We start from the raw sequence: 18,083 nt of genomic DNA, 5'->3' as shown, positions 1-18,083 counted from the left end.
CTCAGAGGCTCGTCAATTATGGGACTCTAGTGGTTTAGGGTCGGAAGAAAGAACTCTGTCCCAGGTCAGCAGTGTCTCCGTTGTTGCGTTTCCACCCTTAAAGCATCTTTGCAGTAGGGATAGATGCATCGGTGGTGGACCTCGGCCCTGGCTTACATTGCTGCAGTGCCGCCACTGTCAGGATAGTGGAGGTCCTAATAACACAGGCACGGCCGACTCACTGGATTATCAGTGATGACAGGGCGCGCTACCCTCAACACAAGGGCTGACGAAGCGCGCCGGTGTTCCGGACTGCGTGTCGTGACTGCCAGCGCTGAGAAGTGCACCGCCACGAAACGGGGAGAGGTACGAAGCCAGGTAGCTTTTGTACTTTTGGTCCTCCTCTCTGACGTAGTGTCGGAATTTTCTCCAGCCTTGAGAGGTACATGCATCAACGGGAAGGCTGTGTAGCCCGGACCAGTGTGCGGCTGAACACCGGGCTCCCAAATACATGAGTGGTGAGACACAACCGCGAAGCTGTGTTGGCAATGTGGCGCAGCTCTGGCGTCGTGGCCTGGTCCTGTCGCCGGTACCTACCCTTCAACTGTGAGTTTCTTTCCTCGGTGTCTGCGGCCCACAAAGCCTACCATAAGCGACAGGCGTTTATCGCCAGCTGTGCAACGACTCAGGTCTTTGGCAGTCCAACACGACACCGCTGGGTGCTCAGGGGTCGACGAGCCAATTCAACATTCACCGACCGACTCCTGCTACAGCCAGCTTCCGCTGTTCATCTGCTGCAAGTGGTCCGTCCTGGAAAGCGACCACAGAAGTGAGAGTGACACCACAGGCTTTCAACTAACGGCGCCGAGAGGTTGACGACGATACCAAGAAACCAGCTGTCGCTGGTTGAACTGCGTCGTATACGTGGCGACCAGGAAATGACCGCTGTGGCAGAGAAAGCCTTCGCCGTGATGTGCGGAGTGGCGGAAGAGCGAAGATCTGCGTTTTCGGAGCCCTAAGCGGTGCGCTGCCGCGCGCGGTCACTACGCTGCTTCGGATGTCGTGCAGTCCAACATGCAACATGGCAATTGTGAGTGTGAGAGGCAGCAATTCGTGAACAATTCTGAAGCTCGTGCCCCGTGTTCGCTTTTGTTGTTCGTCTGCACGTGCCCGGCTAGCTCCACCGTCCCGACCTACTAGCGCGAGTGCGGCAAAAGCAAGAAGCGCTTCAGTCAGTGAACTGCACCACTCCAGAAGACGGTGGCGCGCACACGGCCTGCCAAATGCAGAACTGGTGCAGTGTTTTCCCGTGCCATTTTGTGGCGAGCTCAGTCAGAGTTTGCGCCACTCCCCATGTGTTGCCCAGTCCACCGCCAGTCGGCCATGTTACTTCAGCTGACAGGGCAGCTGTCGGGTTCACACAAGAATGAAAAACTTGGGGTTAGAGTGACCGAGCCAACCGGCGATGGCACATAGACGATGATAGGTAGAGGCCTATGACACTACAAATAACTTGTGGCGGTCTGACGGCCACGCGATGGCACATAGACGATGATAGCTAGAGGCGTATGACACTACAAATAACTTGTGGCCGTCTGACGGCCAGGAACGCGAGCCTGCCCGGGCGAGGAATCCCAGCTCCGACGAGAAGGCGCCGTATGCGAAGCGGGCGTCAAGATGAACAGTCAAGCCGTACTGACAAGAAATACAGTGGACATCACATTTAGTCCGCCCCACACCAGGGCCCGGCGCAGCATGTGATTGGCTGTAGCTCTACCGACAAATAAGTTCGAAGCCCTAAACGCTACGCTGCTAGCAAGCCCTGTCGCGGAGCCGTTGCGGGTTCGACAAGAGCAAACACAACGAACCACCCCGGAAGTTGTGATGCGTGACCTGGTGTGCGGAGCCGCCGTCGCTAAGAGCTGCACGTATTGCCCAATCAGTGAGTGTAGCGGCAAGCGGTGCCGTCGAGGTGGGGCGGCCACAAAAACAGGTCCCAAGCGAGAGGTGTGTCTGACTTCCCGTTCTAGAAAGACACAGCAGCTCTAACGACATAATATGACACGATCCTTGCAGAAGCGTCAGCGACCTTCCCCCTGTAGGCTGTGGCTTCGCGGCGGGGATGGCGAGTGGCCACATTCCGGGTTACCTGTGAAAGACAAAGGGGCCACATTTCATGTCCAATACCTCAAACCCCTCCCAAATGGACGCGGGCCACATTGCGATGTGGCACTCGGGTAGATGACAACAGCGCACGACGGAGGCCACGATTCTTGCGGAACGTGGAGGGCTGGTATCTCGCTTTCCTGGTTCGAAAAATGGGGCAGGCATTCTCGAACGCCAATGTCTCATTCTGCAGGACGGATATCCCAGAAAGCATTTTGAACAACCTCGGCGGATGGGAGTACGATAGGATCTGCGCCGCTTGGGCGGCGCTAATAACGAGTGACGAAAAGCATATGTCTGCAGACGGGACGCCCCAAACCTTCTTGGCCGATCTTCAGAAGCTGCAGCGGATCACGGGACTTTCCAAAAATGCCGCGGAACAGATCGGGCAGCTATTCAGTGTCCGTGCGTGCATGTCGTCAACTCCAGAGCACTCCTCCCCGTCCCAGCCCTCTTCCAGACGCGGGTCTGAGAATAGAAAAGATCGGATGTCCGCTGGTCCTGCATATCCGATGCTCGAGATATTAGTAGTTACCGTGGTGCTAGGAAATCTGCACCGACTGACAAAGCTCTCGCTGATCTTTTCACTTTTTGACTTGCAAGGGGAGGGTCGGCTGTCTGAAGCTGAATTTTTCCTCATGTGCTACTTCGTATTCCGGGGGCTGGCAAAGGCTGTACGACGGCCGATCCCAGGTTACGGCTCTATAGAACCTCTAGTCCTTGCTACATTTGACGACTTGCAGAATGCACAATGCGCTCATAAGCACCTGACTGATGAAATCACAAGCCGGGAACTATCGGGTGAAAATCTTCTATCTAAAGTCCCTTCTTCAACTGGCGCTGCCGGCCAGCCGCCACCCTGTGGGGGCAGCAGGCGGAGCAGCTACGAGGAGGCGGAAAGGGCAGCGGCATTGGTGGAAAAGCTGTTCGCAGAAAGCGAGAAACACCAGCGAAACAAACTCTGCTGCCGAAGAGAGATGACCCTCGGAGAGTTCATCAGGCTGACGCTGAGACCGGGAAGCGCAATCGACTTGCTTTTCAAGGGAATGCATGGAGCAAGCAATCTCAGTATAGCCACGAACCTGGCGTTCAGGCATTCTCATCAGTTCCAGACGCGACTCTTTCAGAACGTGTTCTTGGTTCACCAGTGGCTACAATGCAAAAGCCCAGACAGGGTTTCGAATGGTCACATCCGGCTAACTGACCTCGTATCGGTGTGCCTGGACCTTGCAGAAAAGTCTGCTGACATTGTCCGCGAAGTTTACAATGTCATTGCAACAGACCGTCGGATGGCTCTCCAGGGAATGGTCCATATTGAAATGGCCCCTGCCAACGAGCCTGGGACTCTAGGGCGGCCGAGGCCGCAGAACTCCACTAGCTCGGAGCTTGTGGGAGGCGATGGAGAAGAGGAAGCAAACCAGACAACCCAGGTGACGGGCCAACAGCCACCCCGCGAGAGACGAAAGATTCCTGCTTATATTCTTACAGACCTCCTGGTGGATCAACATGTCCGGAGGCAAGTGCACCACTGGTGGCCAAGGCTTCGGATCGAAGGCGGCTCCGACAGTTTGCCTGACAAGCCCATAGTCTTCAAGAAGCTTATGGATATTTTTTCAAGCCGGCTATTTGGCAACCCTGTTTGTGGCCCGGCCCGTCTTAAGTGCCGCATCCAGCGAGCGGAAGAGCTCAAGATTCGGTCAGTGATCCAAGGGGGACAAGAACCTTGGATAGAGTTGACAGTGACACAGGGTTACGATAACGGTCGTGGTCCCCCGATCCGCGTCATGGGAGAGGCGAAGACAGAGCCTATGCTTATTGATGGTGAGGATGGCAACTTGGACTGGAAGGAGGAACTGGAGATTGAGTTGCCAGACGTGAGAGATAACTATTATCTCGTGCTTACCATACGATGCCGGGCGTCTGACAGCGATGTGGTTACAGTCGGCAGAGGATCGATGCTGCTTTCGGAGATTGTAGCCGGGAACGGGTGGACTGACATGGTCTTTCGTATAACTCCTTCGAACTCCCCTGCAGTGTACTTCACCTCTGATTGCCCGAGGCTCGGATTTTCTTTGATGTTGGAGCCACAGGTGGGGTCGAAAACGGACACTATTGAGTGCAGTCCTTCTCGGCTCAACGGTCTGGACATGCATGTGCCTGATGTGGTTTACGTTGACGATTGCGTGATCTCGCTTCACCTGGAAAACGGACATCACTCCTTCTCCACCTGTGACGCAAATGATATGTCTTCAGTGGCTGTCTCGATTGGAGTAGCTTACCGTGGCAAGCCCGTGGCAGGAATAGCGTATTTCCCTTTTGCAGAAAGTCAGTCTCTTGTGAGCTTCGCCGAGTATGGTTGTTTGGCTCCCCCATTCTGGAGAGACCCGAATGTGTCTCAGATCGAGGTCCCGGCTCGGCCTCCTTGCAATTCGAGGAGGAATTCTCTTCAAAGGAGCCGCATTTCGAGCTTGTGCTCGAGCGTGTCTGGAAGCGGGGGCACCGAGGGAGCTCTCACCAGGGGGCACGATGGAAAAGTTGGGCTGAAGGGCTCTCATTTTGAACGGACCCCACACGGCGCTGGCATATCCTCCCTGCTGTCGGCCGCCGTCAGAGAGTCCTCGCGGAGACGGCGAAGCATTGGAGAGGTCGGCCCCCCTGCGCGCCTGGCAGATCTGCTCCTCAAAAACGGAACTGTCTCCCGCAGAAATTCGACTCAAACCCGTTGCATCATTCCAACCGGCAGCGTACCCATCTCTCTTCGATTCCTCGACGCTAAAGAGTTTTTCCTTGAGGCGCAAGAAAGGCCTAAGCGCGATCGCCCTCTGTTACTCAGTTCAGGCAAATCTGTCTTCAGTCGCGTTCAGCAGCTGTTGAGGCAGCCGGACACAGCACCTCTATTCGGCTGTGTCTCCGGTGTCCCCCTTAAAGTATCCCAGCTAGGTAAGGCTTCACGCGGGCATGATCCGCATTCCGTTTACCCGGGATTTTACTTGGTCTTGGTCGTCGAAGAGGGCGAGGCGCGCCCAGGTCTTTTGTTTCGCTGCTGGTCACTGGAAGTCGCAGATGTACGGCAGGAGTATAAGTGGCGAGATTCTCACCAAGTCACATGCAAACCAATAGTTCGGTTTTCTCCGGTACGCTGCCACTTGGGCTGCAGGCACCGCATCCTGACAGCCTCGGGTTCCTTGGCAAAAGGTGACCGCCACTACCGGGTGTGCAGATAGTTTTTCACCAAGCATGAAAAAGGAACCACCGGGGCGATCTGTGGGCTCATTACATAGGGGATTCCACAGCGTGTTTGGGGTCCTCTCGACTCCTGAAAGCCGACAGCTACCAACTGAAACGGCAAAGAGTTCAAAACAACCTTCTACCTTGTTGGTTCTGATGCTTTCACAACTGTACTCTCCTGCGGTGTTACGTAACCTGTACAGTGAGAGGCGAAGCAGATGTTGCTGTCGAGTTTGATATCCAGAGAGTCTGGTAAGGACAAGCCCCAGAGCATCACCGGAGCAGTGGTGCTGCAAGGCAGGTAACAATCGGGGGCTCTGAGAACACAATGAGCGCTTGAGAGATCGTTGCCTGCGGCTATACACCGTCTGAAGCAGTGAGCAAGTCCGGCGAGGACCCGCTGCAGCTCAAGGTGCTGGATAAATTGTGTTTTCAGGGAACAAAACAACAGAAGCCTCTGTCTCTGCACCTCTGGCTTGCTGACAGGTCTCTTTGTGGAAGCGACGCTTTGATCCGCTCAGTCGGCGGGTCTTTGGTAGACGAATACGGGAACGAGATTGTGTACAACAGCCGTTCGGACACCAGTTCCCTCAGGGCGGTGTACGCTTTTGTGGACCGGGAGATTCTGGACAAGACTGTCCTCATGAAGACCGGTCCCGAGTGACGGTGTTCGACTGTCACACGAGCCTGTACCAGTTGTCGAGTTAACACAGTTGCACCACCGAGGCACACGACGGTCCAGAGCGGCACGTGCGACCGCGCCGCAGCCGGGCCTCAAACGTCAGCAAACAGGAGGCCCACTCTCAGCCGGCCGCAATCGTGCCTGTGTTACACACGTGCTGCGTCCGGGTGCTCTGCTACTTTGTATCTAGCTTACCTACGCGGCACGTGAGTGTCTCAGCTACACTGCCGTTCCGTGCCATCGCAATCGCTTGTCTGGTAACTGTAACAAGGTGCGTGACGCTTGTCGAGCCCAGACGGCAACGAACCTCATGAAAAAAGAGCGGCTTTAGGAAACATGCCGGGTTGGAAGCGTTCTGAAGGGGTGACTGCGCGACGCAGACACCCCTTCGGACTTGTTATCTACACACTGCCTCCTTTGAGGCCGAAACTCCTACGGTCGAGAAGCCAAGAACAAGTGCCACGCTCAAAGACAAGCGAACGCAGGAGCATCCAGTTCGTGAATCTTTTCCAACAAACGCGAGCCATGATGATTGGTAGGATATGAAAAACTTCATAGGGCCTCGAAAGTACAGACTGCAGACCCACCTAAGCAGCGGGGCCCAGTTTCAAACGCTCGGCCCCCTCCGACGCTTTCCCTGGACAGGGGACTGGATACCGTTCTCACTATCTCAGCTGTCCTCTTCCGCCTCGGCTTCACCCTTCTCTTCCTCATTCTCCTGGCTCGCACCATCAGAGAGTTCGTCATCCTCCGGCTGGGGCTCGGGTTGCTCATCCACGTCATTAGGATCCTCTTGAACGTCATCTGGAGCGACAGGAAAGAAGGGGTTAAGCCCTGCGCGTATGCCGTATCCGATGTAGACACTTGTGAACTTTTTATTTTGGTAAACAGTAACAGCGCCAGGCCATCGAAGGCTCTTCAGCACGGTGACAGCGTACGTTACAGCATCGGCGCCGTAAGTAGCACAATCTCCAGCGAGTTTTGTTGTCCAGGGTGGCTGGCCTGTTGGGAGCTCAGGGTCCTCAGCTATGGAGCGTGTTGTCTCCAGAATAGGATCCTGTTCCATCTTGGCTTGTATTTTCGCATACAGTTCTTCGTCAGCCTCTTCATCGACCTCGGGGTAACCTGTCAGTCCTGCGTCATTAATATATTCTCGCGAATGGGTCCACGATTCTATCGGCAGGAGCTCTCTTGCACTGGGGTACTCAAATTCGGGATCTTCCTCAATCTGGCCTGGGTCATCTTCCTTCGGTTTCCACAGACCTGCTGGGCAAACGATCGTCTCCGAACTGATTTGTGCGATGGTGGCACGGAGTAAGTGGCGCTCTTTGCCGGGAAACCATGGAAAGGTGATTATATCCTTGTCCGGGTCACCAGTAAACAATTTCTTGATCCGCCGAGCGACTCGAATGTGGGCCGGCAGTACATCAGGTAGCATCTCCCATTCCCCTGTAGCCTCATCGCGCAGTACCCAGTACGTATACTTGTTGGCTCCGAGACCCCTCGGGTCTGCCTCTTCTTCGTCGCCTTCTCCGGCACTTCTGACACCCTCTTCGCCCTCCAACTGTCCCTCGGCAATCCAATAATCGTTGTCGATCCCAAGGATTTTGCCCCAAAAGCGAATGCTAACGAGGCCAGGGACTTCAGAGGCCAGACGCTTGAGCCCACAGGATATACGAAACGCCTCTCTCTCTGAAAATCCGTAGCCGGCCCATGACAACATTCGGTTCTCGAACGTAAAATCAGGCGCGAAGGCATAAGTTTTATCCCCATCCTCCTCTTGAGGTGCAGCCAGCTTCAGCAGTTTGCGAGAGAATTTCAGCCACTTAGCCTGGATTTTTGATTGGTCTGGCTCGTCATCAATCGGTTGTGGCTTGTCCAAGTTTTGTTGCTTGATATCTCTCTGCTTTTTCACGTACTCTGAGACAAGCTCAAAGGACTCATAAGGATCTGGCGGCCGCTGTGCCAGCAGCGTGGACAGAACTTCGGACACATGTTCGAGAACGCTGTGTCCCTCTGGAGTCGCTTGACGGAGATAACTCTCAGCTCCCTCAAGGGAGAGAAGCGAGTTCATTGATGCCATGATGTCGGCTTGTCTCGCATTGAAGCAACTCTCAAATAGCAGCCAGTACCCCCCGATTATCAAACCAGGTGTGCCTCACGCTGTCAGACTGAAGATACCAGAATACGCTGCGTGGCGGTGCAACGGTGGACAGCACTGTCTAAGACGCATTCCCCAACCGCCGCCAAGAGAACCGCGACGGACAAGTACTAGTACCAGGTAGACTGTTGACCAGTCTTTCTGAAATGCTTTGATTGTACCAGCTGCCTTCTGTGTTTGCATCCAGGGAATCTCGTCAAAGACAGACGGCCCTCAGATCCGCTACAACTTCGTAACAAAGGCCTGCAGTCTCGACTCCCTCAGTGCCTCTTGATTCAGTTTCCACCCGGTGAGGGGCCCGACCTGTGTGGTTGCTTTCAGCGCGAGCGCAAAAAGCATGAAAAGCAGACTGGAGATCCCTGTACACTGACAGGATCACTAACGCATCACGGTCCCGGGCACCGCCACTTGAACTGGCGCTGCTAACCCAGAGAGTCAGCCGACACACAGCGTGACACTCAACACTTCCTTCGCGCCGTTTCAGAAGCGTTGTGCATGCGTTGGGACAGTTTCTCGCGCAAAAATTGCCGGGTCATACCAGCTCCGACGGTCAAGTCAAAACGAAAGAGCTCTCGACAGTAGACTTTCCGGAGTGCGCAGGAGGAAGCTGAGGATGTGCGGAGGCGTATCGGTCAGACAGCGAAGAGGACCTTTTCCAGCGTCTCTACGCCCGTACGGCCCAGGGTGGTTGTGAGCGATAGGGACCCAGAGGCCCGTCTGCTCTTAACACATGCGAAACTAACGTGGAGTGAATCCGACGACTCCCTTGTGAGGAGGTGTTACATGGTCCATAGACATGCTCGTGACGCCACGAGGCACAGGGCAGCTGTGGGCGTGTCCGGTGAGCGTACACTCGTCTCACACTCTGGTGCCCCGGAACTCGCCTGGATCCGGAGGGCGCGATGCATCTGCGAGGCGTGTTTGACTTTCACAGCCGAGGTTCGCGTTTCGGAAAGTGGAGGTGCGTACTTTTTCTCAGCGCTGCCGGACCTTCCACGCTCACATTATCTCGCTACATCACACACGCGAAAGCCCCCGTAATGGTCTTAGTTGTCAGTACTCTGAGAAGGCGAACTCGCAGGCGAGTATCCTGGAATCCACCGCCACCAGTATTATTTTTTGAAAATGCCTTAATCAAACCTGAGCCTCTCCCAAAGACTCTCAGCGCAGGCACTCAGGAACCTCCGTACAGGGTGTTGCTTCTCTGTTCGGTACTGGTAGATGACCTGTCCAACTACGGTTGTCCGTCGGCGGGTCCCTCCCGAGTCGCGATTGCCAGTGCAAAAAGCCAACTCCCTTAAAGTGGTGCGCCGTGATGGCAACATGGCACGGGTTCACTGCTAAAACAGCGACCTAGCTGTGTCTAGTCTTGGACCCTCTCCGCTGGCGTGACATTCCGGGAGCTAGACAAGCGCCCCCGGTCTTCCGAACTAGGCTGAGCAATATCATTCCTCACGGCTTTCCAAGAACCTGCGCCCTCAGAGCTTTCGTTCCGATGTGGCTCAGAAGTAGGCGAGCTAGATTTACGCAGTCAGCAGATGATGACACTTGGAAAGGCCGGCGCTCACTTTATTCATCTATTTTGACAGCATTCACTTCCTCACCTTAAACGGGGTCACTGAATCTATGTCGCCGCGAGAGATGCAATATGTTCTAGATGCTCTACCTAACCACGGTCAGAGGCACTCTCCTGCTAAGTGAAATCCAGTGAATGACTGCAGGTGATATGCTCACTGCACGGTCACGTCCAACTCGTCACTACGCTCCAAGTACACGTAGGTCGAGTATAAAAGTATGCGCGCAGCCTCCGGGCACGGCCCACGCCTCATCCGATCTCTATTTCAGTTTGGTCGCGAGACGCCCCAAGGGCGTCTCGTTGTCTGGGCAAAGGATGGAACGTAACTGAGAGTTCAGCGCCTCAACTACAGTCAGGGTCCAGGTACCGGAATTGAATTGTCATGTGTCCCTCAAGTGAAATACAGACAAACCCCCAAACAATAACGAAAAAAACAGCTGATTGCACAAAGGAAGCAGATCTCCGCTCACAGCAAGGATTCTCGAGGCGGGGGACACGGTGCAACGTTACGCCCCGAAGACAGTTGCACACGACGATCAAGTGGCTCTTTTTCTCACCTCCTCCTGGGTACGCAGCAAGTCCACGCACCCGCTGCCAGGCAGTTGCGCGCTCCCTTGTCACCGACTTCCCGTCCGCTCTCCGGCTGCCGCCGGCCCAGCGAGCTGAACTGGTGAACCCGGCGAGAGAACTCCGCCAATCAGGAAGAAGCACATGCAACAGGAGTACGAGGTTCACTGAGGCTTGCTTCCACCGCACGCCCTCGTGGTACGCTAGGAACTGATCCGCTTTGGCAAATCGGAGACTGCCAACGCTGCTACGCGAGACCGTCTCTGGGTTTCAAGGTCGATCACTCTTCTCCAGTGCTCGATTTTTAGGTTGCCAGTCTCGCTCTGCTCACCCGTGCCAGAGCGTGCGGCGGTAAGGCCCTCTCCAAAAGAGGCTGCCATCGCGTCTGCCAACACTAGCCACACAGGGAAATCATCCACTGCAAGAACAGCAAGAACACAGACCGGAGAACGAAAACCAAAACCGTGTGAGTGGGCCTAGGACATAAGCTTCTCGCGGCCGTACAGGAGTAGGCCGGGCCTCCTCACGGAGGTGTGGACAAGTGGCGTCGAAAGAAAGAAAACCAAGTGACCGCGTGAGAAATCCAAGAAAAGAGTCACAGTGGAAAATCCGAAGAATGTGAGGAATACCACTGGCCGCCATTTTGTCCTCGTGACTACCTGTCAAGGCGTCAGGGGGAAACTCCGTCGATTGGCCGGGCGGAGCAAGCAAGCTCACATGAGAGACTGCAGCGAAAGCCTCACCCAGACACACCGCTTTAGCCAGGAAGAAAGGCGAGCAAACTGGGACCACGCAGGCCCAGAAGTGCTAGAAACACTATGGAGCGAGCGTCCTGGGCCTCCAGCAGGTACACTGGCCCGTCAGCGACAGGCACAAAGCAAACCACGCGGGTTCACTCGAAGCAAACCTCCAGAAAAGGAACGACCATGTACTGTGTCTGGGGAGATTCGCTAAAAAGGTACCATCGCAGAAACGCACTTAAATGAAAGGAAGCATGCGGGCCCAGAGCCATACAACCTGCCATTGAAAAATAACGTTAGACTACGGCCCAAAAGATACCCCGGCTTTTTCGCTACGTAAGCGGTACGGCCGCCGCTCACGGCACAAGTAGAGCAATCGACTGCAGTTCTAGAAGCGAGCACGAACGAAGGAAGACGTACTTTTTACAGTTCTGTCCTTTTGACGGATCTGAACCCAATCGTCGATCATGGCCTGCCTTGTCTCCTCGTCGATATTCACGCCGTCCACTCGCCTACTGCTCATTCCAATGAGCGCCCTCCACCGGAAGAAATCTTCTTCAGTGAAAGGTTCATCCTCATTGTTTGTTTCTTTCCCAAGCTGCTGCCGCACGACTTGGTCTCTGGGGTCCTCGGAAGGAGTTTCTTTAGGACCGTGTACGCATGCTTCACAAGTTTTTTGCGCTGTGTGTTCAGCATGCGCGCCGGGTCGCTGGGATTCTCCTTTTCCATTGTCGATCTTATTGTTCGCCTTCTCTACAGGAAGGTGAAGGACATGAGAAGAGAAGACGGAAGGAGAGGAGGTTGTCGTGCAGCATATCGGAACTAGATCCGTTCTGATTTGTTGCTTAGAATAAACAAAATCATACTCGACGTGCCCCTCAGAGAGTAGACACTCCAGCGCATGAAGATTTGCGGCTGCCTTCTGCAATAGCTGAGCTTTCTTCTTAGATTCTTCGTTTTCCTTCCCACTGGAGACTTCTCCCGGAGAGTTCTCCTTACAGCTTGCCCGGTCCTTGGTGGAATACGTGTTATTCCCCGAAGCCAAGTCACTCTGGTCAATTTCTCGCTTGAGAAGTCCCACCGATGCTTCCTGCGAGATCTGTCGCTGTCGCTCCTGCATAGCCAGTTGGTGACATGCTTTCTCCAAGTTCTGCGAAGAAACGGCTTCGGGCTCATCAATGATCAGTACCGTTCCGTGAGCTAGCTGAAGAACGCCACGAGCTGAAACAGCAAAGAGCACTCCATCTTCGACAAGAGAAGAGGTTTCAAAGCGAGGTCTTTTCCTAGCGAAAAGCGCTGCGTTTCCGTGAGGGAAAGCGACAAGTCACCGTCGTTCCGTCTCACATCACACGCTTGAAAATCCGGGAATCTCCACCCGTTCTGAGCTCTCACTGTACGTCCGGATTTGCCCTCGAGAGACGTGTCACACTAGGCGACTGTTGTGCACCTTTGTTTGATTGGTTTAGATAGTAAAGTGATCAACTCGTTTGCACGCAGCCCAGCACCCGTTTGGTCTCCATCGCATACAGTGCTATACACCACTAACCTGTACAGACAGCGTACGAGATAGACCTCACCGAGACTGTTACTACCAGGTTTTCTTCACTCCCAAGTGCCTGTGTGCACAAAGCCGCTCGGCCCTCACGGCTCGCACACGGGCAAGCTACTTATAAGACTGACCCACGAAAATCTAAACAGCGAGCAGGTGACGATGCACGGAAAGTCATTGAAGATACGTTCAATACATATGATCTGCCTGCACTGTGTCAGTCTGGTTCAGAGCAGAGCTGTTCAAACACGACGAAAGTCGTACGGAAGAGCCACTCACCCATCTTGGTTTCCTCTTCGGTTTCATCTCCAAACAGGAGCTTTGGGGCGAGATTGGCTCTAGCCAGCGCAGCTGGGCGTACAGACACCGCAACGAGCCGGGGGACCACAGCTTGCAGAGTATTCATGAGTTGTCCGCTTGCCTCCGAAAAGAAGCAAGCGCATCTTGAACCTTCTTCCAGCAGCTTTTTTTCTTCACCTTGCCCGCATGCGCTCGTACAATCACAGGGCTCCACGCCGGCTAACTGGACGTTTTTACCTTCGCCTGCCTTCTTGGCTTCCCCCGGAGTCTTGTCTGCTGTCTTCGAGTTACTAGAAGTATCAGAAGGAGTTCTCTTCACCAACAGATTCAACCGAAGCCGTGAGAATGCTGAGGTAGTAGCGGAGGTTGGACGACGACAGAAAAGTGCAAGGAGGAGATATTCAGCTGCAACAAGATCCCCCTGTACTGCTCTGAGAACGACACGGAAAACGAGAAAAAAGGCCGAAGCTCCCTGTGTGACTGACTCTACCGGACACAACAGCTTAAGGAGGAATCTCTGAATCTCTGGACAAACAAGGACTGTTTTGTCTTATTTGGAACAGGAGGGAGAATGCCCTGACGTGTGTGTCCGAGAGCAGTTCTCAACAACGGCTTCCGGAGAACATGATGCGTGCTTTCACAGTTGCAATACCGGGGACTTTTGCGAGCACCAAGGAAGCAACAGATTCAAAGTAAATGCACATCTGCCATTGAGTGTGTATGGATGTGGGTCTATGCACATATATTCACAGTGTGTACGGCGAGCGTGCCTGGGCAGGCGTATGCGTGTCATGTTCCGGCTCTTCGGCGGCACGCATGCATGAACGAAGGAAGCTAGTGCATTGATCTCGGAGACACCGCGTCGAGGTACAGCTGCGTTGAATGCTTTCACAACACATGCCGTCCCAGCACGAATGGGTTTAGGTTATGCCAACAGCCTGGCTTGTTGCTATAGAGCTCTTTGAGCACCTTCACCTTGCGAGCCTTTTCAAAAGACTAGACTAGGGGATGGAGAAACGTACTCAGCAAGGTACTGAAGGAGCAGTGACCTTTGCTCTGCAAACTTCTTCTCCTCTTTCTTGAGACCTTCCACGAGCATTAAGGCTGCAGGATTGATACCTCTGTCTTCCGTCTGTTTCTGCCCTGCTTCCTCTAGAGCAAGCGAAGAGGGAGGCAGTAGGAGTAGGTCGACAGCAGGGTTGAAATAACAGAGACGCTTCCACGCGAAAACATGCAACCGCACTATGGGAGAACTTAGTAGCTGCGAACTAGCAATCGTATCTACTTCTGTAGCATTACACAAACACCAAGCCTTTCCTTGTTTCCGAAGAAGACTGCTCCTGTTTCTGTTAGATGAGCACAGACTAGAAGATGTGAGAGAGGACTGAAAAACGTCTTCATTTGGGCGATGACCAACAGACAGTATTCCAATAGCGTGCACCAAATCATTCAGTAAGAGGCCTTGGTCAGGAAGTTCCGAGTCTCTTTCCTTCTCTCCGTTTTCTTCTAATTTCCTTTCTCCCTCTTGTTCATTCAACTGCCCGTACAACACAATAGTGAATTCTGTTAACCGTCGCTTAGTGCACTCTTTTTTGTTCAGATTATCGGAATCCGAAGAATAAGAAGAGGATTCGATTCTTTGCCCTGCGATGTAGGAACACCACGGAGTTTCACCAGGGACAGCCACACAGCGATACGGCCACCTATTCCAGATCTGGACATGTCCATTCCGGGGATCAAAGTAATCACTTGAAAGAAACTCGTCGGTAAGAGGCGATTCAATCTTATCTGTCGGTAGAGTGGGCGAATCGCCTAGCGCAGTGCCACTGAGTGACGAGGTCGCGGTGGCGTCCTCGCAGGTTATATCAGAACAGGGAGTCGGTTGCAGCCGCGAGCAGGAAAGTAGCTGGTCCCTGAGAAAAGCAGGGGGAAACGCGAAAACTGTCACGGGGTAGAAGAAATTAAAAAAGAACTAAATGGAAGAGGTAAGAAAAAGACGGACCGCACATGTAACACCAGGGAATGCGGGAGGAAAGTAAGGCCTGAGAATACAGGTGGTGTGAAAAGCAGCAAACACTCTAGAGAGACATCCGATCCCTGGAGAGCGGACAAGAGTTTCAAGGCACCGAGAGGGAGCGACACCACACCGTCCCACATCGTTATATCCTTGGTCACAGGAGAAAAAGTTGCACAGAGCAGTCTACGTGTAAGCATATCGTCTTGTAAAGACGATGATACAGAATTCATGAACCACGAGGATCACTATAATCTTGTACGCATTACTTACCGGTACTTGGTTGTATGCCAAACTCGAGAAGACAGCCCATCACCACCGAAGCTAGGACACGCAACAGCCCCTGCGTAAAATTCTGTGTTCATCGGCTACGATTCGAAAAAGAAGACAGGCCACACCAAACAGAACACACATGACAAGAAACAACCATGTCAGCCTGCAGAGATTGTGTTGTAGGGTTTGAAGTGAAGAGAAACCGTGTGCTCTTCGTTGTCCAAACAGAGGCTGTGAAGGTATATATGCCACCACGGAGAATGAAAGATCTCTTAGATCGTTTGTACGGATGTGAAGGCTGACTTCCGCACTACACTCCGTATCAGCTGAGCTGACTCTTCACTCCTTTCCTCAGTAGACTTGGGCTGAAGTACTGAGACTCGAAGGCGAGAAGGAATGCTAGAAGAACCTTATGTAAGTGAAACCTGAGAGTAGCAGCTGGAGTGCAAGCTGTTATAAGTAGATGCTGGTGGCGACAGTCGCAGTCACTCAGAACAGGGACAGGAGGAATACTATGTCCGTAGGAACGAGATAAAAGCAAAGGAGCAGTCACAGTTAGTCTGCATTACAACTACACCCTGATCATCTTCTCTCACTGTGTACGTATCCCAACGGACGTCGTCACGTTTGGTAATCCTATGTATATACATTCGCACACATAGATCCAGGTATGCGCTTGCCACCTATCAACGCTTCAAAAAAGTGGGAGGGAGATGCGCACGCCATCTGCACATATAAACTAGAAGTTTCTTATCTTTTCTCTCTGCAAGGGTATTGCGGCGCTAACCCACTGCCGCCAACAAAACTCTTATCACTGCCAGATGCAGCTTTTCATTGAAATGATTCTGAGTTTCATAGAGTGGAGGTGGTACCTGCTGAATAAGACCTCGGATAGAGCAAACACGACCGGAGAGACCGGGGAGATCTTCCTCCTGAAAAGTGATTCAAACACCTGAGGAGATGACATTCTTTATTTTGGAAAGGGGGTGTCGCGCAGAACGAAGTCACCCGGCTCCTCCAAGAGAGTGCCGCAAGGAATCTCACGGCTTGTTGTCGGTACCGAACACTTTGCGATCGCATTTGAAATACCCACCCTGGTCTGTACACGCACTTGTGCCGTATGACTACATGTAGAGGACGCAGCAAATATGATGGAAATATAGGTATACAGAAGCTGCTACAAAGACGAATGGGCGCGTACCGATATTCACTGGAAGAGTCTCCGATCCGGGATCTGTGAAGATATACAATACTCGCCACTGCTTGGGAAGCTATGGAAACGTGTGCAGGAGATAGTGAACTCAGAGTTGCTTCTTGGGTCCAAGATGGGTTCTGGCAAAGTGAACGGATGGATGCACATAGAGGCGACACGTCTTGAAATGTTTAGACTGGCGTACTCAACGAGATAGCAGCAAGCACACTTTCCGAGCAACGAGCTCTCCTGGGAAGTCAGCGGACACCCGATGTTTCGAGTAGGTCAGACAGATGGGGTGGAAGGCTCTAAACTCCCGCACAGCTACGTAAACAGACCTTCAACGGAGAGGTGGGACGAATGCACCGACGACCAGACAGCAGAGAAAGATAAATGAGGATACCGACCAGCGCAGACTTTCATAGCGAGGCGCGCCCATACCTCTTAGTACAGCTCCAGGCACACGGGAACGAACCACACGAAATCTCTTCGCATAGGGGGATGACCCTCCTTAACTCACCAGAACGCCGCCGTCTGCAGAGAGGTCCACGATGTCTTGTGTCACTCCAGCGCAGAAAGCCTCGCAGAGAGCTTGTCTGTCACCCCTACACAACGCGAGGACACAACGGGAACAATAGGAGTGTTAGAGAAGACTCCACGACTCGATCCTTTGGGGATGGAAGGAGATGAGAGGTTGGGTTCACTTCGTTATGAAGACACACGGCGCTTGCAATAACGTATCAGGCCATGCGCCGAGAACTGTCTTATTCAATCAGCGCGAGGATCTGCAGCATACAAGGAAGAAAACGAGTTAAGCACACCGAAGCATTGGACGAGTTAGGAGACATGGTAACCTGCGAGGGGAAGGGAAAGCTCACCAACTGTCCGAAAGTGGTAATTGGCATTTCCCCAAGCCTCCAACATAAGCTGCAAAGGTACTGTCTACGAGAAGAAGAGGGGAACTTTTTTCTTGCGTTGTGCAAGGCGGGATGTGACGCGCTGTGGCAAGGCGTTCTTCCTCCTCCAGCGGCAAGCACGCGGTGTTAGCCTTCTGCTCCTTACACTGGTCAATTGCCATTGTTCGCGCGCAAGAAAAGGCACAAGGTAGTAAATAGAAGGAAAGAGAGAAGAAACGAGTAACCCGGCCTCCAGGAAGAAGACGCCGGAGGTGAAACGGTGCCCGGACTACACTAGTACTCCTTATGCAACAAGACGACGGAGGTATTGACGATATGGGCACCGGGTGGTCAGTTCAGCTGATAAGTGAAGTGACAGCAGGGGATACGAAGGACAAGCAAGTCCGCTCAGCGGGAAGTCAAGACAACCGAATAGTGGTAAGAAATGACAACTCGTGAATATGGCACGGGCAGGAGGCGTCGATGCAGGGGGGTCTTGGTTGAGTGGTACCGTATGCACAGGTTAGAAAAATCTAGACCAACCCCCCTGGAGGGCACTATCTACACCAAGCTCAGAGCCTACAGAGAAATGAGGAAAAAGAAAGAATCCTTAGAACCCGGCTTCCTTAGTAGGGGTTCGTGCAGTTTGATCACAGGGAGTCGTGGCTCGACGGCAGAGAGCGTAAAGGGTCTCACGATCCGACAGCGAGGGGGGGGGGCCGGGGAGTCCGTGGGAGGGAGACTGGGAGAATGTCATCGG

At 53.3% G+C, this 18,083-nt stretch overlaps 4 protein-coding genes across 4 annotated transcripts; 2 read left to right on the top strand and 2 right to left on the bottom strand.

Moving 5' to 3' along the window:
- Positions 1 to 184: 184 nt before the first annotated feature.
- CSUI_006620 (uncharacterized protein) lies at positions 185 to 1,260 on the top strand. Its single transcript, XM_068066774.1, has one exon. The coding sequence runs from the start codon at positions 528 to 530 to the stop codon at positions 810 to 812; it is 285 nt and encodes a 94-aa protein (XP_067921258.1). The 5' UTR covers positions 185 to 527; the 3' UTR covers positions 813 to 1,260.
- A 1,037-nt stretch (positions 1,261 to 2,297) lies between these two features.
- On the top strand, positions 2,298 to 6,037 carry CSUI_006619 (inositol monophosphatase family protein; the record flags this gene model as incomplete). Its single annotated transcript, XM_068066773.1, has 3 exons — positions 2,298 to 5,085; positions 5,577 to 5,625; positions 5,860 to 6,037. The coding sequence occupies 3 exons, from the start codon at positions 2,298 to 2,300 to the stop codon at positions 6,035 to 6,037; spliced, it is 3,015 nt and encodes a 1,004-aa protein (XP_067921257.1).
- A 452-nt stretch (positions 6,038 to 6,489) lies between these two features.
- Positions 6,490 to 8,286, bottom strand: CSUI_006618 (radial spokehead family protein). Its single transcript, XM_068066772.1, has one exon. It carries the CDS (start codon positions 8,136 to 8,138, stop codon positions 6,726 to 6,728), a length of 1,413 nt encoding a protein of 470 aa, XP_067921256.1. The 5' UTR covers positions 8,139 to 8,286; the 3' UTR covers positions 6,490 to 6,725.
- Positions 8,287 to 10,347: 2,061 nt separating this feature from the next.
- Positions 10,348 to 18,055, bottom strand: CSUI_006617 (alanine racemase). Its single transcript, XM_068066771.1, has 8 exons — positions 17,306 to 18,055; positions 16,948 to 17,032; positions 16,108 to 16,167; positions 15,236 to 15,330; positions 13,971 to 14,861; positions 12,928 to 13,379; positions 11,520 to 12,320; positions 10,348 to 10,777 (listed from the first exon to the last, which is right to left on the bottom strand). Exons 1-8 carry the CDS (start codon positions 17,503 to 17,505, stop codon positions 10,563 to 10,565), a joined length of 2,799 nt encoding a protein of 932 aa, XP_067921255.1. The 5' UTR covers positions 17,506 to 18,055; the 3' UTR covers positions 10,348 to 10,562.
- Positions 18,056 to 18,083: the final 28 nt, after the last annotated feature.

This window comes from Cystoisospora suis, assembly GCF_002600585.1.
Source record: "Cystoisospora suis strain Wien I chromosome Unknown contig_3370, whole genome shotgun sequence".
NCBI lineage: Eukaryota > Apicomplexa > Conoidasida > Eucoccidiorida > Sarcocystidae > Cystoisospora > Cystoisospora suis.
This window is presented reverse-complemented; position numbering and strand designations above follow the sequence as displayed.